Raw genomic sequence first — 26491 nt, forward strand, 5'->3', positions numbered from 1 at the left:
AATGAACTTCAATGGGCTCTCCATCTTTTCAAAGGTTCCACCCCACTGAATTTAATTCTACAGTATACACTACCTGACAAAAGTCTTGTCATCAGTCCCTGGTTTAAGACCAACAAATACTAACTTGACTTCTAGTTGATCATTTGGAAAAGTGACAGAAGGTAGATCATCTGTTGAACTGCATCCAAATCATCACAAATACTGCAAAAGACCTACTGGAACCCACATGGATCCAAGATTCTCACAAAAAAAATCAGTCAAGTTTGGTGAAGGACAAATCATGGTTTGGGGTTACATTCAGTATGGGGGGTGCGGGAGATCAGCAGAGCAACATCAACAGCCTGAGGTATCAAGACATTTGTGCTGCACATTACATTATAAACCACAGGTAAGGGCAAATTCTTCAGCAGGATAGCGCTCCTTATACTACAGCCTCCACATCAAAGTTCCTGTAAACAAAGAAAGTCAAGATGCTTCAGGATTGGCCAGCCCAGTCACCAGACATAAACATTATTGAGCATGTCTGGGGTAAGATGAAGGAGGAGGTCTTGAAGATAAATCCAGGAATCATGATGAACTCTGGGAATCCTGCAAGAACGCTTTCTTTGCCATTCCAGATGATTTATGAGTTATTTGAGTCATTGCAGAGATGTATGGATGCAGTCCTTCAAGCTCATGGGAGTCATACACAATATTAATTCTTTTTCCACTGCACCATGACTTTATATTCTATACTGTACATTATTTCTGTTAAGTGACAATACTTTTGTCTAAGCAAAGTCAGACCTTACTGTTCTAATTAAATCATTAAAAACCAAGGCATGATCATATTTTATTTTGGTAAAATAAGCATAATCTAGAGGCCTTTCCCTTTCATATAAGACACTTCTAATATCAAATGATCAACTAGAAGTCAAGTTATTATTTGTTCATTCCAAAACATGGGTAAGTCTTTTGTCAGGCAGTGTATATTGAAAAAAAAATGATCTTTCTTTTTTTCACAGAAGAAAGCAATTCAAAACGTTTTAGTAAAACATGAGAGTAAGCAGATGACAACAAAATTGACACAAATAAAGAATTCCTTTTAGCTTTTTCAACTCTTGAAAATGTCCAATACAATGTGCACTAAGATTAACTAAACAGATATTATTGTAAAACCTTACACCAGTCTTGATAGTAGTCAGGCATGTTTCAAACATTTGTTTACTTCATACATTTTATGGACTGATTTAATGAAGTTAAAGGTTGCTTTAGTTATTAGAAAAAAATTATTAAAGTTACTTTTGTAATTTAAAATTTGCAATAATATCATTTTAGTTACATAAAAAGACTATAGAATACACAAGACATGTCACTCGTATCTTTTGAATGGGGAAAAGTGTAACTGTCAATATGGTGAATAAAGCCCCGCCTACTAGTACAAGAGCCAATCATGGATCGTTAAAGGTGAAAAAAGCCCACCTTCCAATCATCGACTGACGATACTCTGAGGGAGGGGCTTGAACCAGATGTGAGTTTCTGCTGTTTTGAATGTTTAGAAATGAAACTAAGAGACAGTTGTTGCTTAATTCTATTGGTGATTCCTAATATGAAATTCAATCATAAGCTTGCAAAGCAATTTTGGAGAATTTGATGTTTCCCCATTCAGACAGAATGCCCGAGCATACTGCCTGAGAGGCGTTTCAAAGATGGCCGCTGAGTGAAATTACTTGCCTTAAAGAGACTTTGATAATATTTACTGAAATTAAAAATGCCGTATCATGACAAATTGAAAAATTGCTTGTCGACATACAGTCAGTGAAATCTTCTTTCTTTTTACACATTTGAAAAAACAAGAACTGTTTACCTCCATTAAAATTGATTTATTCAGTCGCAACTTGTACTGGTCATTCAATTTCAATTGTGAATGTTGACTATACAATGTTATTCTGCATGCCTTCTGTGGACTATATGAAGAACAGCGCTAAAGCTTGCCAGAAAAACACAACTCATTTAGCAGCTTATGAGGTGACAGGAAACGTACAACACTTACCATCTGCTGTGGCAGCACATAAAGGACAAAAACGCCACTATCATTTACACACCTTATGCACATCCTTCCCCCCTTTGTTGAATTAGGGCTTTAAAAGCAAGTCTTACATCCGAGAGCTGCACAATTAATCAAATAAACAATCAACATCACAGTAACAGCACAAATGTCTGTTGTGCACATGAGCGCAACACAATAAAATGCTTTTAAATCAGTCTTATAGGCCTGTCAGCAAGCAGAACGCTCTTAATAAAAAAAAGTTTGAAACAATCTGATCCACATATGCGTGATTTATGTTTCACTTAGATTCACAGAGGCGCTTGGATGCACATCATACTGAAATATGACTAATAAGCAGTAAGACTAAAAGTAATGACAACCACATTTATCTGCAGAGTGTACAGGGCCAGAAACACTTGCTGCCCCACCACTGGAATAACACAAAATTACTAGTTTAAAAAGAAAAGAAATGACAGTTTTGACTATACACAGACACACACACACACACACACACACACACACACATACACGCAGTTGAGATTCCAAACCAAAAAGAGACCACAAACACTCGACAAACTCTCAACAGCCACACACACCAGGGAAACTCTCAACACCCCCACACAGTGACACCGCAAACATGCACCACTTCCTCTGGGCAAAATAAAGCATCACTCATGCCACAAACAACACACACACACACATTTGCAAGGCGTCATATGGGCCCCACACTAATTCTGAGGCAGAATCTGAGCTGAGAAACAAGACTGTTGTCAGCTGGCCTGCATTAGAAAACCATTCGGCCAAACCTGATCTAACATCTCCCCGAGAAACACGCTGTCATACACACATAAAAACACACGCACGCATACATCCAAACACATACCGACACGCCCCTAAGAGACCAAGAGCTCCAAAACTGACACACAGAATCATTTGCAATGACTCAGCTTCGAAAGCACGCCTGCTTCTCGCTCAGACTCATACACCCTAAACAGTGTTCAAGCTCCAGATATGCTTTTAGAAGACAACTGTCTATTGTGTTCAGACTTCACATGTGCAATCATGCAAACGCTTTAAAGCAAGCAGACATTAAAGCGACCATGAGGTCATCGGCAATGAGCTAATGTAGAGAAGACAGTGTGGGGGTCACTCTTAAAGGGATAGCTGAAATTTACCCACTATTTACTCACCCTCAAGTAGTTCCAAACCTTAATGAGTTTCCTTCTTCTGAACACAAAAGAAGATATTTTGAAGAATGCTGGAAACCTGTAACCATCAACTGTTATAGTAGAAAAACAAATACTATGGAAGTCAATGGTTTTAGAACATTTTTCAAAATATCTTATTTTGTATTTAAGAAAGAAACTCATAATGATTTAAAACAAGTAAAGGTGAGTAAATGATGAAGGAACTTTCTTTTTTTATTGAGTGAACTACTCCTCTGCAGATTTTTTTTTTCCAAATAAATGATCTTAACCTGGTTTATTGTTAATTGATTGCTATAAGTATGCCATTTGTGGATTTGTCTCCATCAAACGTGTAAACACTAAGCCTTCTGAGCACCATCAAAACACTGTTGCCAGATGTCTTTAATGAAGTGTAATTTTAGTTAAAAAAACGTGTGTGCAAATAACAGCATATGCAGTGCAAAACTCTACAGCCACCATTACATTATTGTATGCAATTATTTGTAAATTAAATTAAAAAGATATCAAAAGTATCAAAAAGAACAGCAAAAATAAACAAATACAGTTTAGAGTTTTTTTTTTGCTCCAGTTGTTTACAGCATGTGAAAGGAAGAGAAAGGGGATGTAAGTATGAGTTCTTGAGAAACATGCTGGAGGCTCTGTCCTGGTTTTGGAGCTGCATTTCCACCAGTGTTGTTGGCAAAATTGATTTAATTGATGGGGTTGTGGATGCTGAAAAGCACAGACAGGTTTAAATCCATCCTACCATTTCTTCTGGAAAGGACCCGAATGGTTTTTATTTTGATGTTGATAATGATCCCAAACACATTCAGCAAATGCAGTAAAATCCTATTTAGAGAGAAAAACTGCTGACTAAACAGTTATGAACAGTCATGAACTGTTTTCCTTCATCTTGCTGTGTTTGTTTTTCTTTTAGACTCATTTACACTGATGTATCATCAAGCTAATGGGGCAGAAGTGCAAATTCCACTCTATAGGAAGGGCATCGCTTGGTACACAGACAAAAATGTCAAGTTCCGCAACCCTCCGACTAACGACACGTTTTCCCTTCGACAAGCCTTTGAAGGTACGAGCCATCCACCACACGCTCATGAGCATTTGTGTCCATTTCTCATTGTGGTCTCTCTGTGGTCAGGCACGACTCGGCCCTTATACTGGCAGCGCTCGGTTTATGAGCTGGATGACACAGACTCCAACAACAATGGTTTCATAAATGACGACCTGATTGTTTGGATGAGAGAGGCAGCCTTCCCTAATTTCAAAAAGCTTTATGGTGTTCTCAATCGTGCTCGAGAGCCTTTCACTGAAGGCCTGCCCGCCGGCAACTACAGCATCTCTATAAATTACAGTATCCTTTGCTCATGGAGGACACAATTGGTTGTAAATGGAAGGAAATGGGGTTCAGTAACAGCGACAGGCTTTCAGTTTGGTGATAAAACTCTTTAAACAGCTGAAAAGATTGGATACTCTATTATGAGGTCTTTTTTTTTACACATTTAAAGGGATAGTTTGTGAAAAAAAAAAATTACTGTTATTATTTATTCCAACACAATCTCACGGCAATTTGTAACTTTTTGATTTAGTGGCTTCGCATGAATTAGTACGATCTCATTCTTACAATTTAGTACGATTTGCTCATCCCCCATTGATGTTTGGGTTTAGGGGTGCGGTTTGGTGCTTTGCCTCCTTTTAAAAATCTTACATTTTAGTACAACTGAACTCATAACAATTAGCCACTAAACTGACAAAAACATAAAATACCACCACCGCGCCGCGCGCACTAAAGGATTAAGAACATGTTTTTAGGTATAACTGCAGTTTGCAACTATGCTGCCAGGGGGCACAAAGGGACGGGATGTGAACAGACAGAAATATAAAATGAAGATGAAACAATGAAACAAAGCATTATAATTCCTTCATTGATCATTAAAAACTTGTTAACAAGCTTTATTATCATTGTAAACTTGTTAAGTGAAATGAGGATTCATTTTGGCAAGTAAAATTAAAGAAATAAAAGACAACTAAAATGAAATTACAAACATACAAACAAATAAGTAGGTCTAAATAAATACATAGATAAATAGGTAAAGCAGTGTTTTAGCCTAAATATAGAGAGATGTTCAGTGTTTGTTAATTTAAAGTGATAGGACTAAGACGCTTTTTCATTTACGTTTTTATTTACAGTTTGTGTTTACATTTTCGTTGTTGATTATATTTTACCATCTCATTTGATGTCTCAATTATTGTACATAAATAATAGATGAATAGTTATGTTTGCTTGTGAGGTCAGGCTGATTTATTCATAGTTATATTATTCCAAACTTGTAAGTGATATTTTGAGGTATGTTGGCAACCAAGTAGTCTCTGTGACCACTGACTGTATGGTTGAAAAAATGTTTTAAAATATGTAACTTTTGTAAAAAGAAATGAGTAAATGATGACAGTTTTCGGTTTTAATCACACTATTCCTTTTAAGACATTAGTTTGATTTCTATACTGTTAACAAATTGTAGAAAATGGATTATGTGATGGAAGGAAATTTTCTGTGTATTTTCCTTTAAAAATGAATATTGATTAATCAATTCATATGTCGTTATCTTTGAGTAAAGCATAGTTTTTTAATCTAATTTTGGTCATTTAGATCATACCAACTATCATTTTTAGACAACACATACAAATACGTTAACTTCAAAAGAGTCATTAATCATTATTTGGTGCAATATCCCTGATTGTTAATCACAGCAAGTTAGAAACATTTATTATTTTGAGCAATTGTCATTTTTTTTTTAAAACAAACCAATAGAAATTTGAAGGAAATGTGATCAGACATTTATAGGATAAAACAAATATGAACGTATTCCTCATAACTTTAGAACATCCAGAGAAATAGGCTATGGAAAATTATGTAGTAATTTTCTGCCAGTACTTTTTCTATGTTTTCTTTCTTTTTTTAAGGATAAGCCTTGACCAATTACTCCAGATTTTCCTGTCGAGCCCTTCAGAGGCCGAAAGGAGCTGGTGATCTCAATGGTGACCTGGTTTGGTGGGCAGAATTACTTTCTGCCCATTGCATATCTGGTGACCAGTGGGCTGATCCTGGTGACTGCTGTCGTTCTCACAACAGTGTTTGTCAAATTTGGCAAAAACGGCAAGAACATGGAGGAATAAACCAAAGGAAGAAGGAACTGTCTATCAGGAAAGAAAGACAAACGGTGTGCTTCAGAATCACTAAAATCAAGCAGTTTAAAACATATGAATTATTTAAGTTTACATATTTCGAGAAGCATTCTTTAACACAATCCATTTTATACTGTATGGTTCTTTAACGTAATAGAAATGAAAAGATTTTCCGCATTTACTCATACTGCTTTAGTTTCAAAAACTCTTCTTTTATTCAACAGAGAACTTTTTCCAAGTGCGTAAAAGCTGACAGCCTGACAGCAAAAAAAAATATATTATCCAAAAAAATATATATGAATTATCCATTTAATAATATTAATAGTCTGATATGCATTGGCAAAAATATTTCAGTTCAAATTTACGCTGTAAACAAACAAAACTTTTATTAAGTAGGGTTGTTTCACTTTTTAGTGTTTTTTAGCATATGAACTTTTGAACCCCACTGTATGCTACATGGTTTTAATATGATGAAATGTAAAAAAAAAATAATCATAATGGCCTGTATTTCCAGACAGGAAATGAGTAATGCATACCGGTAATTATAATTACCAGCTGTCTCAAAATCATAGCATTGGGGTCACTTCTTACATCTGATATTGTCTATGTTTAGAAAATCTCATACTGCTTATTTCTGCAACCTTTATGGGTCACACTTTACAAATAAGCTTTCATTAGTTGATTTACTAAGGTTTCATTAGTATTTACTAATATGAACTAATGATGAACAATACATCAATACAGCGTTTACTGCATTCATTAAAGTGCAATTCATGCTTGGTACTTAGTTTATACACTGTGAACATGAACTAACAATGAACAACTTTTACTTCAAGTAACTAACAGTAACACAGATAAATAATACTGTAATACTGTAGTAAAGTTCATTGTTTTGGTCATGTTATAAATAGACATTACCTAACATTAGCTAATACAACTGTAAAGTTTAGTGTAAAGTGTTACCACTTTATGTATATTGAGCATAGTGTGCAAAATTCACTGCAAAGAGCACATAAATGCCCTCATAACACACAGTGTTTGTTAAGTGTGAAGCATACAAAGTGACATTGGCTTGATATTAAATTTCCAGTGTGAATATAAATAAAAGGCTAAGGAATTCATCACACAGCATGATTGAGTGAATCACAAGCAATTGTTGTACTCTTTATTATTATTATTATTATTATTATTATTTCTGACCAGAAATTATACAACGCTGAAAATGTAATATCAAGCCAACCATCACCTTTGTGTGCTTCACACTTTACAAATACTGTTTATTATATTATATTTTTATAGTCCTTCACTACATCTGGAGCTCTACCTTCCTGCAGAGTTCAGCTCCAACCCTGATCAAACACAACTAAACCAAATAAGTAGGATCTGAAAGAGCACATGGTAATTAAAGACAGGTGTGTTTGATCAAGGTTGCAGCTAAACTCTGTAGAAGGAAGGTAGATCTCTAGTAACAGGGTTGGGCACAGCTGGTATACTGTTTCTCACGTAAACAAGCAGTAGGCTGGCAGCAGGGGTCGTTTGTGACAATATGTGAAAACGCGATTGTTAACTGACAACTTACACTACATTTACTTGTTTTACAGGATCAATTTTTAATTTAAAAGCAGCTTAAGAATGCTTCAGTTTCACACTTTTCTTTTGTGTTTTTTATGAGCTTTTAGCACTCCAAAGTGGCTCATTTGTCATTCAGACAGCTCGTTTTTGGGAGAAATTTATTACAGGAACTTTCTATCGGTGATAAATGATTTCTAATGGTTTTATAATTGTTATGACATCAATAATGAGGGACATCATGGCATATTTGTACCTTAATTTGTGTATACTACAAGATGTGAATGAACTTTTAAATATTTGATAATTAAATAATACTACCAGTAGAATTTGTAATAAGTGCAATTATCAAATACTAATCAGAGTCTGTGCCAAAAAGATGTTTAGCCTACTGCACTTGTAAAGCAGTTAATTTAAGTAAGGCTATAATGAAAATTGTGATAGTATTTGTTCTTACAGTATACCATGGTGGTTTACATGGAAAAAAATATAATGTGTATATGCATTTTCTTAAATGTGTTGCCATTTATCTAATAATATATTTGCTAATATTTTTTATGTTTAAAATGTCCCTCTGATTTAATAGAAAAATATGGAAAATATTAAGTATTCCACAATTCTTAGCTTCCTCTGAGTTCATAATTTATAATGTTGTGAGTGAATGTGATTTTTGTTTTAGTTTGTAACCACTGATGACAGCTTGTAAACTTAAAATGCTGCCATTTACAGTTTTATGTATTTCTTTAGAAAACAACAAAAAACAAAGTACTTTTATGACAACACAATGCCAATGATTTAACTTTGGAAGAGGTTTGGGAAAAACTTTTGCTTGAATAAACCTGGATTTTCAGTCACAACTATTATTCTGTTATTCTGACAAAATTGTGACTTTTCTAGAGAAAAACATGCAACGTTATTACACCACAGTGTATTTTTAAGGCTTGGCTGTGTTTATAAGATGCAAAGCAATGTGTGCTCATGCTTCACTTTATTTCAAAATCACGTTATGTTTTTCATATATCCTACGTTGATTATATACAGCTACTCAGCTAAAATGAAAATGACTGTCACATTTCTTATCTCCTCGGAAAGGCCGTCCTCAAGAGGCCTCTGATTAGTCAGCTAACATAATGTGCTGTGATTTGCAGATTGGCTCCACGTCACTCCCCTACAAACACGTGCTTTTGCGCTGTGTAAACAGTTAGTCAGAGCAGCTGTTAGCAGCACTAGCTGCCTGAATCAGACAGAAAATAAAGAGCACACAGCTGAACCTCAACGCCTGCTCTCTAAAATAAAATCTTTCACATATATTCAGAACGTTCACATATCTTGTGAAGAGACACTGCAGGCGCTGCTTAAGATTGCGGCTGTTACAGCGGTTTGACAGATAAATTATGATTTGGTAGCTAAATTGTTATGATGCCAAACAGCATTTCCCATTGTTTACATCCTTGGTTTACGTCCTCACTACAACATACCATTAACGCTAGAAGCTGTGCATGTCATAGATCAATTTTAACAAATAAAATACTTCCAGGTTGTGGCTCGCAATCCACAGCTTCATAGGTTGGAGTTTCAACCGAATCCAACACTGAACGGAGTTTTCTGGAAGTTCTCCTTTGTCAAATGCTAGAGCTATATATTTTTAATAATTCCTGGAACATATTTAAAATGAAACTGTTAGCACTTCTCTTATTGTGTTGTGTCCTTTGGAAGCCCAAATACAGAAACAGAACAGGCTCTGTGGAAAAGCAGGGTTTGGTTGCCATTTTAGCTTTCTCTGCTCTAACATCACAGCGCCTCTGGCCGGATACCCGTTCGCTGCACAGGGTGTGTGCGCGTAACCAGAAGCCCTTGTGATCTCACTAGCCCGGATGTATTTTTTTGTAGTCCCCAAACTTTGTTCGCTGTAGGCTTTGCTAAGATAACTCTGTAAAAGCCAATGTCTCCCTTTGCATTGAATTTTAAGCGTATTACATTCAGAAATGTTGTTTATGTTCACACAGCTACATTACACATCAACTAAAGTTTAAAATATGATATCATTAGGAAGTAATGTTCTCAGAACTCCTCAAATTCAAAATAATTGTAATTGTCAAGTGCTCCCTTAAATGTTTCCATGCATGAAGTAATGTAAATACATACAAATAAAGCACTTCTGTACAAATGAAAGACCATAATTCACACTGTATCGAAATCAAAAAATAAATTCCTTCAAATTGCATTTTATTTCTTAATAAAATTTTAATTAAACATTTTAAAATTGTTTTCTATACAATCACTCTACAGTACCAATCATGATTTAGAGACAGATGTACAGTGAACGGCAGACACACATGAACACACACACACACACACAGGCTTGTGTATACAGTGCACAGAAACATCATTACACACATCTCTGATAACATTTTAAAAACTAGAAGCAGACATGCACATATACACCAATCAACCGACAATTTTAACCTCACAAAGACAATGAAACACACACACAGTGCCACCATTGTGGACATTTCACTGCCAGTAAACTGACAGAAGTACCGAAATATGAGTGAAAGCGTATGACGAACACAACAGTGCACCAATATATGAACATGCAACATCCTGGTGTCTAAAATCCTTATAGAGAGGCAACGTTTGGTCTGATGACATTAAATCTAATGGATAGTAAAGTTTGGACTGATTATCCATCAGGCCGTTTGGTCTTCAGTCAACAAAATGACGTACAAGATATATATAAGATGACTTGGCACAATAGGCAAGAATGTTGGCATCCTGTGTTTTTGCTATTACCTTTTGTAAAGTATGCATTAAGACAGTGTCACCATGAAAGCAGTGCATGTAGCTTAAACTCGACCTGTTAGTGGTTTGGGAGTATTAATACGGAGACACATCAGCAGGAAGAAAAAAATTGGATCTTTGCATGGCCCAGGTTTTCACATGCATGCATAAAATATAATCAGCATGAATGTGTATGTGCAGTCATGCAAGGAGGACTTTTCCATGGATTCTGAAAATGCAGCGCCAGCACCACTGCCGTACCATTATGTCTTAAAGAAAGACCTTCATAGTTCCTGTGCTGAATCGGTGCATAGCAGTCTCCTCCTATATTAATTAATTCTGGTTTAACTAAATGAAGCATGCTACCAACAAAACCTGTTCCAAAAACTTTTGAGAGCTTCCTGCCAAGACGACGTTTTAAGGCATAGCGGTCGTGCTCTGAAGGTTTTTCTCCAGAAGGCAGGCTTGCATTGAAAATGAGTTCAGTGACTGAAGTAATTCAAGATGGCAGTCGTGTTTTGAATAGTTTTAAGTATTAAACTAGTTAGATTGTAAGTAAATTTGATCATTTACTTAATATTTCTGTGTTTATTACAGTATGAGGTGTTAGCTTAGCAACATGCTAACATCAAACTAGGCCTATTGACTGTGAGGAGGTTGTTTATTCCAATTGATTTACTTCTGGGGCTCCATCTAAATAGCAGAATGCACTACTTAACCTTTTAGATCTGAACAGGGTTCAAAACTGCATGAAGTTTGTAAACAGAATAATGCCGAACAAACTCAGTCAGGAACATGTGCTTCGTTGCTAAGAAACGCATGACAAATGAACACAATATGTGATCTAAAATCAGCTCAGGATATCAAAAATGTTAGAAACTTTTGACTGGGTGCAATCAAAGCCTGGAGCTAAAAAGAGAGAAATTCTGTGTCTTAACAGCTAAAAGTCCTGTTGCCATTAAACACTATGCAATTTTCTGTGAAATCTGTCAACTCAAATCTGCTGGCTCCAACTTTCGACAGCTAGTGCTGACGCGTACAGCCTGCAAATCAGGGAAAGAATCTGGGCAAAAGTCATGTAGTGTATTCCAGCTATAAGTTTGCAGAGATATAATGCTGCATCATTTACAGTATATACACTAGAAGACTTGTTGACTGTTTTAAATGTGGTCAGTGAGGTTTCCCAGTTTATTTTTTTAGCAAAACTGTACGCTTTTGTGTGACACTACTATTGGGATACAGGATTTGCAATTTTTCAGGTCATTTTAAGTTACAAAATTTAACTGGTTATCTAAATGTGTATCACTTAAAAGGGATAGTTCACCCAAAAATGAAAATTATATCATTTACTGACCCTCCAACTTGGTCCAAACAGTTTGTTTCTTCTATTGAACACAGGATTTTCTGAATAATGTTGGAAAATGGTTTCCATTGACCTTCAGATTATTCTCTTTCCTATCATAGATGTCATCACTACCACATTCGAGCATTCTTCAAAATATCCTCCTTTGCATTTAAAATAAAAACTCATGAATGAAAAACACTGAAATATCCCTTTAATAGTGATATACACTCACCGGCCATTTTATTAGTACATCTTACTAGTATCATGTTGGACCACCTTCAGAACCACCTTAATTCTTTGTGTCATAGATTCAACAAGTTACTGGAAATATTCCTCAGAGATCTTGGTCTATATTGACATAGGAGCATCACGCAGCTGCTGCAGATTTGAGAATTCATGATGAGAATCTCTGTTAAACCACATCCCAAGGTGCTTTATTGGATTGAGATCCGATGACTATGGAGGCCATTTGAGTCCAGTGACTCATTGTCATGTTCCAGAAACCAGTCTGCGATGGATTCGTGCTTTAATGACTAGCGCGTTATCCTGCTGGAAGGAGCCATCGGAGATGGGTACACTGTGGTCGAAAGGGGAAGGACATCGTCAGCAACTATACTCAGGTAGACTGTGGCGTTGACACGATGCTCACTGGTACTAATGTGCCCAAAGTGTCCCAAAACTTTCCAAGTGTTGATACGAGGCAGGATGGATCCATGTTTTCATGTTGTTGAACGCCACATTCTGACCCTACCATCTGAATGTCGCAGCAGAAATAGAGACTTATCAGACCAGGCAACGTTTTCAATCTTGGTGAACCTGTGTGAATTAGTAGTCTCAGTTTCCTGTTCTTAGCTGACAGGAGTGGCACCCGTGTGGTCTTTCTGCTGCTGTAGCCCATCCGCCTCAAGGTTGGACGTGTTGTGCTTCAGAGATGCTTCTTCTGCATACCTCAGGTTGTAACAAGTGGTTATTTGAGTTACTGTTGCCCTTCTATCTTTCGAACCAGTCTAGGCCCTTTTCCTCTGACATCAACAAGGCATTTGCACCCACAGAACTGCCGCTCACTGAATATTTTCTCTTTTTCAGACCATTCTTTGTAAACCCTAGAGATGGTCGTGAGTGGAAATCCCTGTAGGTCAGCAGTTTCTGAAATATTCAGACCAGCCCGTCTGGCACCAACAACCATGCCACGTTCAAAAGTCACTTAAATCCCTTTCTTTCTTCCCATTCAGATGCTCAGTTTGAACTGCAGCAGATCGTCTTGACCTGTCTACATGCATAAATGCTGCCATGTGATTGACTGATTAGAAATTTGCGTTAACCAGCAGTTGGACACCCTAATAAAGTGGCCGGTGAGTGTATTTTACAACAAGTTCCCTGAATCTAACAGTACAGCATATTTTGAGGTATCTCTGAATATGCTATTGGTGGGCAAGAAACAAACATCAAACTATGCAGCCCTGAAATTTAGCATGTTCAGTATTGCCTATATATGTAGTAGACAGCAGGTTAACTCACTAGGTTTTGGAACAGAACTAGAGAAAGGCAACCAGCACAGGCTTGGTGTTGTTATTTCACAAAGGCGGCACCTATGTAACAGCAGAATACAAAACAACAGTGCAAAATGACAGTGAATCACAGTGTTATGAGCGTGTTTGTGTATGAATTTGAAATGCAAGTCGTTTGTTATTCTATGTGAGGGCGTTATTGTTGAAAATATCTTTGCCTAAGGAAAAAAATGTGCCTTATGACGAGCAAAACGAGACGAATACATCTCCGCTCTGAGAAAAATGCACAGACATCTAAAGTATCTCACAGTATGATAGCAGTGCACAGTCACGTATATGCACTCATACGCAATACACACACACACACACATTTAAATGCACAAACACCCACAAAACACAGTAGTGTAACGAGATCTCTGCTGTTTTTCTTCTCTCCTGACATTCCTTGCGTGTTATTTCAGTGATAGGACTTGCGCGGTGTATAACTTCACACATTCTGATCTGATCTGCAGATTTCCGAGACAGTTTATAGCGTTCGCTCTTCTGTGATTGGTCAGTCTATTGTCTGACATGGGGCGTTGTGGGTATTCTGTGGCACTTGGTATAACTGTCCCTCTGTGGGTGTGGCTTGATCAGATGTGATCTTGGGCGTGTCATATGCTGAGCTTGCTGATTGGCTGCTGTCTGTTTGAGTCACTAAACCACGCCCCCTGAATGGCAGAGTGCCTCCTGATAGATGGTTGGCCCTATCAATCATGATCGGCATGGCGTATTCAGTGCCAGAAGCAGGAAGGGGCTCAGCATAAGCATGGTAATGTTCCGGAGGAATAGGTGCATCGTATTCGGGAACATCGGCCTCTTCGGGTTTAAAAGTCGACCTTTGTCCCAGAGAGGCCATGTTTCCTGTGACCAGCGGTTGGGCATATTCTACATTGATGGGAAAGTTAGAAAATGGATAGTTTAAAGATTGACTGGTGAATATCGGATCAATTTTAATCTTTTTTTAAATATGTACCTGCAGGCTCCACCCGGGGTCTCTGGTGGTCCACTCGTGTCGTAGAGCTATATCGAACACAGTCTTCTCCATCCAGCTTAGAAGGCAACAACTGTTTCATACTCTTCCACCACACTAAAACACACACATATTACAACGACAGTTAATAAATCATGTGGGTGGAAATCCATAATGGCTTGTTCACGCCAAGGACAACAGTGATACAGTTTTAAAAATCATTTGAAAACTGAAAGAACAGCAACGTCCACACCACTACTATAATGGCTACAACAGAAAAAAAACAATGATGTCGCAATTATGATTTCTTCCAGTCAATGAACAATGGGAATATTAACAACCAATCAGAATCCATCCTGCTGGATGCAAGCATTTTAGACAGTAGATGCCAAAATTGTCTATTGGTGTGGACAATAATGTGTTTACTAGGAGTGTGATTGGGGGAAAATATTTAATTGCAATTATTTATTTTTATTTTGATATTGTGATTTGATTTACGATTTAATTTTGTAGTCAAGTTTCAGCTTAATAACCTGTACGCCATGGAAACAATTCTGCGACAGCTCTTAAAAATTATTTTGTTCGTTTGTCTGTGACTTTGAAACCAACTTATTCCCTTATTACAAATGCTGTTTTTCTTCATATTAATTTGTCTATTTGTCTGAAGCAGTAGACCCCATTATCCCTCTTGTCAGCGCTTTACCCGTTTCTTTTCTTTTTTTTTTATTGTGGGCATGGTTTGGTTGCGCAATTCTGATTGGGCAGATTAGTTAAGACTGTCAAGCCACCTTCCCACTGCACATGACATTTGGACACGACTGTCGGAATACAATGCCTTGTGGCAATCGCTCAGAATTTTCAGCGTTGTCATGCACCATGGGAGAGAAGCTCATTCTCGTGGTGTCTGAAATAAGGAGTGCAAAAAGACCCTTTATTCTCCGTGCATTTACCATGGTTGAATGAATGAATGAATGAATACTAGAAACTTATAGACCTCAAAATATTTTGGAGGGAATGTGAAGACAACATTAAAATAATATTTTTTTTCTGATTCAATAAATAACGAAAAAACTCCTATTTCTTATCTCGCATGCACGGACCTGCTTGGACAACACTGAAATACATCACATCCGGTCGGCTGGTGGCATACGGTCTAGTCGCAGGAGTTTAAATATTTTAACGTATCCGCAGCTTAAATCGGATCCGAATTTTCCGCCTACAAACTCCACACAGTTCTGGACTACTCTCCATTGGAAATGAATGACTTCCAGACTGCCGATTGTTGTACGCAGTGGAAAGGCCGCTTTACACACAGCCAGCAGTCACGCATTTGATCTGGGTGGAGGAAATTAAATAATACATATATATTCATATTGCAGCCCCTTGCGGTTAGTTAATCACAATGTTTCAAATTGCAATTCGATTTCGATTAATCAAACAGCCCTAGTGTTTATAGTTATAATTATCAATCGTTATGTACACTAGCTTTAAAGTCAGCTTGAAACGGAAGTTAAGATTGTTCCTTATTGTGATTTAGATCTGACTGAAACGGTTTCTAAAATGAGAGGAAAAAAATAGGGTGGTGCATGGTTTTGTTTTTTGGGAACTGACTGGAATGTTGGAAGATGAGCGCTGCTAACAAAAAGAAGGTTGATTTAAATGCAAGTTTATATTTAGTTGTCTTTGTTTATAAGGATTATTGTCCACCAGAATCACCATCGGCTTGTAGTGCTAAATGTTTTCAAATGCCAGATGATGACGAAAACAAGGAGCTAAATTTAACAGGCTCAATCATAGCATATTTATTCAAATACTTCCCTCTGTGAATGCAGGCAGGAAGCAAGACCCGCCCTGATAGCCCTGCCCTTATGCAGAGTTCAGACTGCATGGTTTTCAAAGTATTTTCACACTACATGACTATCTGGGGTGGCATTCTGTCGGTGCTGTGTTTACACTGCAGGATAGATCGGCGACAGGGAATTTTACACAGCATGACTTAACAATAGGAAGAATCACCAACAACTTTGTCTCGGCCCACAAACTATGTCTCACAACTAGACAAGCGAAAAGTGACATGTAAACAACGTGAGGTCACGTAGTATATCTTTTTTATTAACTACATAATGAGAAAGAAGCCTTAAGTGAGGTAGAAAATGTGCTTATTTTGGTCACCTGGCCTTTGAAGGGAATTAGCAATTTCTCTTTTTTCCTATTTCTACCCAGTTGTGGTATTGCTCAGATGACACCTCAATAAGACACGGGTGCTCCTGCCAAATTTCACCAGTTCTTTCCTCCATTTCTTGTGTCCAAATAGACAGAAAACAAGCCTTTTTTAACTTCTCCCCAACCTCCCGTTGGTCTGCAGATACCCATACTAGTGGATCTCCGATGTTATTTTCAATCAGAACAATCAGAATCCCCGACATGCTCCAGATATTTAACATGCCAAATATCTGATGGGTCTCGCAGACTCATCGGCGATTCTCTCAGATCCCATCTTTGATAATTCACACTGCGTGATTGTTACTCACGTGAACAAGCACAGATTTGCCTGTGATTTCAGGCATTTGTTGGCGATTTCTCAAAACCTGGCGGCGAGTCAAAATCGGGGCTAAAATCATGCATTCTGAACATGGTATATAGGACTGATAGCCCCGCCCAAAACACTAATAGCTCCACCCTAAAAGCAGTCCATGTGACCCGAAGTAAACTCATTTCGATGAGGGAAGGAAAGGTTATAGCATTTGATTAAAGATTTTAAGGGCAAAATAATGAAATGCACAGATACAGTTGAAGTCAGAATTATTAGCCCCCCTGTTTTATTTTTTTCCCCAATTTCTGTTTAATGGAGAGCAACACATTTCAAAACATAATACTTTTAATAACTCATTTCCATTTATCTTTGCCATGATGACAGTAAATAATATTTGACTAGATATTTTTCAAGACACTTCTATCCAGCTTAAAGTGACATTTAAAGGCTTAACTAGGTTAATTAGGTTAACTAGGCAGGTTAGGGTATATAGGCAATATTGTATAACGATGGTTTGTTCTGTAGACTATTGAAAAAAAATTATAATTTTGACCTTAAAATGGTTCATGAAAAATTAAAAACTGCTTTTATTCTAGCCGAAATAAAACAAATAAGACTTTCTCCAGAAGAAAAAATATCAGACATACCGTGAAAATTTCCTTTCTCTGTTAAACATTATTTAGGATATATTTAAAAATGAAAAAAAAAAAAAAAAAAATCAAAGGTGGCTAATAATTCTGACTTCAACTGTACATAATTTATAACAAACACTACTATATACTTATAAAAACAAGCAAAGTACATTATGATTTCATGCTGACTGTAAGAGTGACCAATTGAGAACAGACGTACCCGTGCGCTCCCAGTGTGGAAGGTCATACGTCACCTCAGGGCTTTTTCTGTAGGTTTGAATGCAGATGGTGAATCTAAACTGACTGTCTTTGGGCCAGCTTGCATCAGGTTTGAATGTTTATGAACAAGGATGTAAAATGAAGGTAAAATATTTTTGTTGGAGTTTATTTATTAATTTGTTTACTGACCTGTTCTTCCACAGCCATGAGCACACCATCACCAGCACTGGTGTCGTCAGAACCACCACCAATACGGGAACCAACACTGCTACCAGCGCCACCTCTGTGACATTTACACAGCGCATTAAAAACATCAATGTAACATTAGATCATCTGTTTCACACCCTGGTGATTACGTTATAACTGATGACCAGCATTAAATATTCAAACACGTTTTATCTAAAAATAATAAATTAATGTTTTTAATGCTGGAAATGTGATTTAGTCATCAAAAAAATGACAATATACCGTATAAAAACGAGCATTATCTATATTTGCAACCAGCTTAAAACCACGATAGTGTAAGATTTGTGCTTTTGAAAGCAATTTTTGTGTTAAAGGTGAATTATCTGCCTATTAAACGAGTGATCCATTGGCTCATATGAATCTATTTTTCTAAATGCTGCCTGAGGGGACATTCACACAGAACAAGCTTTTGCATTTCACTGTGCTGCGTTCCATTGTTTGCATATGAAAACAGGTAAGATGGACATGTTTGACAATTGCGTCAAGTTCTACATTATTTTCATTATTTCACACCAGTATGGGCCTCAATAACATTCATTTTGTTTTTTTTACTGTTTTGTTTTGTCCCAAATTACTTTCTTCCCATTTTAATTGTTAAGAATTTCCATTTTAATGGTTAAAATAAATGTAAATAAAAAACAATGCAAATAAAAAACAATGCAACTTATTCAGAAGAACAACAATCAAATCAAACAAATTATTATTATTATTATTATTATTATTATTATTATTATTATTATTATTATTATGTTTTTTCCCCTCAAATTCTGTTTCATTCTTATTAAAAATTAGATAGAGAAACAGGTTTGTACTTATATGTTTGACTTATTATTTTTACTTTGACAATTAAAATGAAATGTACAATGGTAACCTAATATATGTGTCCACAATTACTATTTTTATTTCAACAGGATGTTGTGAATACACTTGTGTACATAAGTATGACTATATAATGTAGTTGTTTCGTGAATTTATATTTACAGACACTATTCAATATAATAGACTGATTTGCTGCACAGTGCCACTTTTGATTATTAACTAAAATCTGTCAAAAATTCCTCAAAATTCGACGATATCTAGAAAATTCCCTGTTTTTAACTGTGTTTTTTACGTCTCAGAAACTACAAGTAAGATCTCGACAGAACATCCAAAAAAACGGCAACTTAAATTGAAAGAAGTTCAACTTTGAAAATGTTTCTTCTAGTTGATTTTATTTATTTATTCCACTGGAATGCATTTTTAAACAGAAGAACAGACTCTGTATGAAGGACGGAAAGGCAGGCTTATAACAGAGCTTGTAGTGATGTAATGTTGCTGTAGGGAATGCAGAATGTCCTACCGTCATGAGAGTGAGGAGGCATGGTGGAGTTTTGGATGTTGGGTGTGTGTGTGGTCCTCTCCTGCGCTGGCGGTGCTGTGCTCTTCCTGCGAGGAGGTGCAGGGCCTGGATGGAAGATTCTGGGCCTCGCTGGCCAACAGACAAAGATCCAATCATGCTTTCAAACATGACTAATTGACCAAATCTAATAGCAATTTCTCAAGTGGTGTCTGAAACCACTCTCTATCCACTGTAAAGTATAATTACTTCATTCCCTTAATTTGTTCGCTACTTTTTTGACAGTAATCCACTTGGATTTCATTTAATAAAGCAACATTTCTACACATTTTACAGTTACTGAAGTAATATTTCCACAAAAAAAGAAACATTACTGACATTTAATTTTGTTGTTTATATCTCAGAACAACAAAATCTTATATGTCTTATCTCTTATCTCTTCATATTCCATGTTCATATAGTATGAAGGCTTTCTTTATTTGAATAGATTTATACTTTATATTATAACTACAGTATACTGCTATTTACAGTTATTATATTATTTGCCCTCCTGTGAATTTTGTATTCTTTTAAAAATATCTCCCAAGTGATGTTTAACAGAGCAACAACATTTTTACATTATTTATAATTTATAATACTTTCTACAGTATAATTTTTTTCCTCCAGGAGAAAGTCTTGTTTCATTTATTTTGGCTGGAATAAATGCAGTTTAAAATTTTTGCAAAGTATTTTAAAGTCAATATTATTAGCCCCATTACAATGCTAATTCTTTGATTGGCTACAAAACAAAACACTGTTATCCAATAACTTGCCTAATTAACCCAATTTGCCTAGTTAAATTATTCTAGTTAAGCCTTTAAGTTGAAATGTAACCTGAATACTAGTATCTTGCAAAAGAAACTAGTAGAATATTATGTACTGTCATCATGGCAAAGACAAAATAAATTATGCTTAAAAATGTGTTTAAAAAAAACTCTGTTAAACAGCCCTTGGGAAACATTTTAAAAAGAATAAAGGGCTAATAATTCTTACTTTAGCTACTTTTTTTTTTTTACAAATAAACAAAAAATGAAAAGTAGTGCATGTTAAAATATATTTAAAAGGTGAATAACAAACGGTTTTTTCTCTGTTATCAACTAATACAGTAAATGTGACAAATTAACAGTGACATTCAATCCATAAAGAAATAAAGGATATACGGTGGGGGAAATAAGTATTCAACACATCACCATTTTTCTCAAAAACATATTTCTAAAGGTGCTGTTGACTTGAAATATTTCAAAGACAAAACAATATTAATTAGTTTACAAATTAAGTTATGTGTAACAAAATTAAACGACAAAGAAAAATATTGAACACATGAAGAAAGGTAGCTGTTGAAAGGCAGTGAAAGCCCAGACTGCAGCTGAAATCTCTCAGTAATTATTCAGCAACCCTCAGCCCTTCCTTATTGTAAGTTAGGATTAGCTGCTTCAGTCCAACATTTCCATTACCAGGAAGACAATGATCCAAAACACAGCCAAGGAAATTCCCAAATGCTTTCAGAGAAAGAAAATCAAACTGTTGAATGGCCCAGCCAATCACCTGACGTAAATCCAATAGAAAGTACATATTAAATATCAGATTTGATTGACACAAAGAAACCATCAAGATTTTACTCTGTTAAAGTCTGTGAAAAGATCACACCTGCACAATTCATGTGACTTCACTCTCCATATGAATGGCATGTTTGAGCTGCCATCAAAAAAAACTTTAATAAAAGGTATTAAATACATTTCAGTAGTTTCTCCTTGAGTCATTCCATTGCAGTTACACATAACCATTTTTTCAGATGTTTTGTTTTGTTATATTTTTATGTTTGTATATTGTTTGAACCAAAATCTGGTTCAATTCCATCTCAACAGCTCCTTTAGGATATTTTACCCAAGAAAAAAACAATACGTGTTCAATACTTTCCCACCCACTGTATTATAATGTGTAATGTTCATTACCAAATCGTCTGCGACAAACAGTTATCTGGCTCACACTATTTTAACCACTGTCAAAGTTCACTCATTTCCATCCCCTTTCCTGATATAGTCAACTCAACTGTCATCCACTATATAGAGATTAGTGAATGAGTGAACAAGTGAGCCGTTTTCTCACCTGCATGCGGTTGGCAGCCCAGCAGCTCCATTTTAAGGGCGATCCTCTGGTGCCACTGTAAGGGACATATTCGGATAAAGCGTGCCTCAATTGGAGGAATAAAGTTGTTTCGCACCTCCTGCAGATAGTGGGTGTTACCTTGGAAAATCTGTTTCAGAGACACAAGGACAACGAGGCTTTAGCAACAAAGAACATTTGGCCTCAGCTCAAGGTTCGTCTTATTTACGCCTAATCAATGCATCTCTCGTTAAGCTCGCTGACAGTCGATGGACATTCATTATTAATGACCACAGAGTGCACTTTCATTTCAGCCTCCTAAAACCTCAAGAATGTAAAACCCTTTTTTTCCTGGAAATATACAAAGAAAGTGATGTCATTCTGCAGCAGTGACAATACCAACACTTTATTCACACCACACAAACACAAAACACACTGCTTAAAAACAAACCCAGCTGGATATGCTAGTCTGATTTCAGCTAAACTTGTGTTGGCCAAATTCAATTTCTGAAAATAAAATAAAATAAAATAAAATAAAATAAAATAAAATAAAATATTCACGAGTGAGGGAAGGATGAAACGTGAGATTGACAGGCGGGTTGGTGCAGCGGCAGCAGTAATGCGGTCAATGTATTGGTCCGTTGGGGTAAAGAAGGAGCTGTGCCAAAAAGAAAGCTCTCGATTTACTGGTCAATTACGTTCTTAGTCTCACCTATGGCCATGAGCTTTGGGTCATGAACGAAAGGACAAGATCTCGGATACAAGAGAGAGAGAGAGAGAGAGAGAGAGAGAGAGAGAGAGAGAGAGAGAGAGAGAGAGAGAGAGAGAGAGAGAGAATTTTGATTTTATTGGCATTTCAGCTTCTATGGCTGTCATGCCAAAAAAAAAACACATTTTATAAGTACCACTTTTCTATAATTATAAAAATATTCTAACAATTAAAAGTTATCAACAGAAATAAATAATAAACAAGGTAAAATACCTAAACAATTATAATAATTATAATATATAAGATAATATATAGGATAACTCTTTCGCAAGGTCGCAGAACACACCCTTATGGATATACACCCTTATGGAGCTCTGTCACCCGGGAGGAGCTCGGAGTAGAGCCGCTACTCCTCCACATCGAGAGAAGTCAGCTGAGGTGGCTTTGGCATATGTTTCGGATGCCTCCTGGACACCTACCTATGGAGGCGTTTCAGGCATGTCCCACCGGGAAGAGGCCTCAGGGAAGACCCAGGACACGCTGGAGCGACTATGTCTCTTGGCTGGCCTGGGAATGCCTCAGGATCCCCCCAGCGGAGCTGGAAGAAATGACTGGGGAGAGGTCTCTCCTAAGACTGTTGCCCCCGTGACCCGGCCCCGCAGAAGCAGACAAAAATAAAATAAAATAAAGTATCTTTGTTCTCGAGTAAGGGAAGGATGGAACATGAGATTGACAGGCAGATTGGTGCAGCGGCAGCAGTAACGCAGTCAATGTACCGATCCGTTGTGGTAAAGAAGGAGCTGAGCCGAAAGGCAAAGCTCTCGATTTACCATTCAATCTACGTTCCTACTCTCACCTATGGTCATGAGCTTTGGGTCATGACTGAAAGGACAAGATCTCGGATACAAGTGGCTGAAAAGAGTTTCCTTTGCAGGGTCGCAGGGCGCACCCTTATAGATAGGGTGAGGAGCTCGGTGTAGAGCCGCTGCTCCTACACATCGAGAGAAGTCAGCTGAGGTGGCACGGGCATCTGTATCGGATGCCTCATGGACGCCTACCTAGGGAGGTGTTCCAGGCATGTCCCACCGGGAAGAGACCATAGGGAAGACCCAGGACACGCTGAAGGGACTATGCCTCTTGGCTGGCCTGAGAATGCCTCAGAATTCCCTCAGAGGAGCTGGAGGAAATGTCTGGGGAGAGGCAAGTCTGGGGTTGAAAATAAAGACGAAAATAAGATGAGATGCAATGAAAATAAAATAAGATAAAATAATGAAATGAAACATGTGGATAGGGCAACAAAAGTGTTGATAAATAAACCTAGATTTTAAATCTAAAAGAAAGTTTTCTGGAATAAAAGTATCGTTTTTTTCATCTGAAATGTGCGGAGTTTTATCATTTAAAGTGACTCGATTTATTAACGTCACATTTATATTGGTGCTAAATGAGAGAAAGACTTGATTATTTGTATTTACTACCAGCACATTTACATCACATAGTGCTAATCTAAGGCTGGGTACACACTAAAAGATCTTATAAGATTTTCAAAATGTTAGAGACAACAAAAATGAGGACAAAAAAATTCAACATTTTGCTCTTACAGTGTATAGAGTGCCATGATGTGACAAAGACAACACAAACCTACAGATTTTCCTGATTTATTCCAAATATGAACACAGGAAATCTCGCAAAATCTCTCGAGATTTAAGAGTAAACATGTCAGATAAATAAACATTGATGATGTTCGACAAGCCGATCCTCCATCTCTCCTGTCCAAATCCATTTCCCTTTGTGCTGCTGCTCCTTGCCTGTGTTTGTCAAGCTTCTTCTGTCAGTTTGCTTTCTGATTAGATATTGTTTCGTTTCAGGTGATAATCTCTGACTCATATGTGCTCTTGTCCTCTGGGTTCCCTCACACGCCAGGATTATTGATTGTAAATATTCACAACATGTTGGATATTTACGTTTTGTGATTGGAGCGCCTCCAGCGTTCTTCCAAGCAGATTAAGTTACTCCTAACACACCTCACACCACAGGAAAATTTGATTAGATAATCTTTAGAGCCACTCAGATCATCAGTATATTTACCTAAGATTGGCGGAAGGAAAGAAATTGGCTCAAAATCAGCCCGATTATCTTGTGATGTGTGCCCAACCTAAGATTTGCTTAATCTTTAAATATAAGTATATAGGCTTGAGGTTTTTCATAGATGTTAATAAAAAATGAATACCACTAAAATTTCTGTTTGTTAATTAATTTTTACGTTCCCTTTTTTGAGGACTCACAGGAACATTTTTGTACTGTAAATCTCATCAATACTGCTACTTAACCATTTCTTTTTCTCTAAACTATGCAATTTTGATAGCGCGACTTAAAGTCAGGAGCAAGTTATTTCCCAGAAAATTCCTTCATTCATTTTCCTTCGGCTTTATTCATCAGTGGTCGCCACAGCGGAATGAACTGCCAACTTATCCAGCATATGTCTTACACAGTGAATGCCCTTCCAGGATGATGAAGATGAAACCAGGGCAGACATTTCAGCAAGACAATGATCTAAAACACAGCCAAGGAAACTCAAATGCTTTCACAAAAAAATAATCAAACTGTTTTTTAACCCTTCCAGCTGCAACCCAGTACTGGAAAACATTCATACAAGCTCATTCACACACATACACTACGGGCAATTTAGCTTACCCAATTCACCTATAGCGCAAGTCTTTGGACTGTGGGGGAAACCGGAGCACCCAGAGGAAACCCACACGAACAAGGGGAGAACATGCAAACTCCACACAGAAATGCCAGAAATGGACTCCAACAAGCAACCTTTTTGCTGTGAGGCGACAGTGCTAACCACTGAGCCACTGTTTTGCTTCCCAGAAAGTATGGTAGTTAAAAACTTTGATAATTTAACCCAATATTTGTGTTTTTTAATGAGGAATCTATGATTTATTTTCCCTCCTAACATTTCCCAAAACAAGCATAGATAATATCCTTTTTCACACTGGATTCTGTAATTCATCTTTTGTTTTCTGCTACCATCATGCTAATGTCATATTAGCATCAAACTGAATTTTAAAATGAATTTCAAGTCAAGTATTGTGTTGCTGCCAATGTTGAGCACTTCAAATAATCAATTTACAACATTTCCTGATGATTAGGATGTCGTCTTTCATGACATATTAACTATTAGTAACAGAGCTAAGCTAAGCTAACACAATGTAAACAAAACCCCATACCTTGTTTTTATCTGATCCCACTTCTTGATAGGGTTTCCACTGCTGTCCATCACGGCTGTATAACACCTCATAGGCTGAAACGTAAAACTGATACTCTGGGAGTGTGGAGCCAGTGGTGGTAATGCCTGAGAAGTAGATTCGAGTGACTGATCAATCAAAACATTTCTCTCTCTCTCCCACACACACGTTGTTTTTTGGTGGTTTATGAGGACTCTCCATAAGCATAATATACTTTATACTATAGGTCCCAAACTGGATTCCTGGAGGGCCTCAGCTCTGCACAGATTTGCTCCAACCCTAATCAAACGCAGCTGATGCAACTAATCAAGGCATTCAAGACACTTTTGAACATCTCGATTATTTGGATCAGCTGTGTTTGATTAGGGTTGGAGCAGATCTGTGCAGATCTGAGACCCTCCAGGAATCCAGTTTGAGACCTATGCTTTATACTGTAAAAATGCTTATTATATGGCCTTACCCTATCTCTACTCCTACATTGTAAAAATGCTGGGTTCGATTTCTGTTAGGTCAACATGAAATAATTAAGTTAACTTATTAGTTTTTACTAATTTAAGTGGATTGAACATAAAACAATTAAGTAAAAAAAAAAATAAGAATTGTGTTATTTCAGCTCGTTTTAAATAAATAATTTGAGTAAACAACAAATGTTTTTTGTGTACATCCAACACTCACAGGAAAGCTGTGGAAATTTTAAAGGTGAAAAGACCTTGAAGAGTTTATTATATTTTATTTTATTTTATTTCTATTATAACTACAGCATTTACAGCCATTTACAGTTAAAGTCAATTATT

At 36.8% G+C, this 26491-nt stretch overlaps 2 protein-coding genes across 2 annotated transcripts in view; one reads left to right on the forward strand and one right to left on the reverse strand.

The window, feature by feature from the left end:
- The first annotated feature begins 941 nt into the window (after positions 1 to 941).
- Positions 942 to 6608, forward strand: LOC130234665 (cell cycle control protein 50C-like). The gene is made up of 4 exons (XM_056464905.1): positions 942 to 945; positions 4154 to 4303; positions 4373 to 4585; positions 6218 to 6608. Exons 1-4 carry the CDS (start codon positions 942 to 944, stop codon positions 6403 to 6405), a joined length of 555 nt encoding a protein of 184 aa, XP_056320880.1. The 3' UTR covers positions 6406 to 6608.
- Positions 6609 to 13888: 7280 nt separating this feature from the next.
- The window catches only part of dcbld2 (discoidin, CUB and LCCL domain containing 2), a 41348-nt gene continuing 28745 nt past the window's right edge, over positions 13889 to 26491 (reverse strand). Inside the window, exons 9-15 of the mRNA XM_056465969.1 lie at positions 25680 to 25804; positions 21741 to 21888; positions 19599 to 19727; positions 18203 to 18296; positions 18015 to 18061; positions 14633 to 14746; positions 13889 to 14544 (exon numbers count right to left, since the gene is read on the reverse strand). Coding sequence (XP_056321944.1) covers positions 14171 to 14544; positions 14633 to 14746; positions 18015 to 18061; positions 18203 to 18296; positions 19599 to 19727; positions 21741 to 21888; positions 25680 to 25804 — 1031 coding nt within the window. The 3' untranslated portion in view covers positions 13889 to 14170. The remainder of the gene's footprint in view (positions 14545 to 14632; positions 14747 to 18014; positions 18062 to 18202; positions 18297 to 19598; positions 19728 to 21740; positions 21889 to 25679; positions 25805 to 26491) is intronic.

The sequence above is a fragment of the Danio aesculapii genome, chromosome 9 (genome assembly GCF_903798145.1).
Source record: "Danio aesculapii chromosome 9, fDanAes4.1, whole genome shotgun sequence".
NCBI classification, from domain to species: domain Eukaryota; kingdom Metazoa; phylum Chordata; class Actinopteri; order Cypriniformes; family Danionidae; genus Danio; species Danio aesculapii.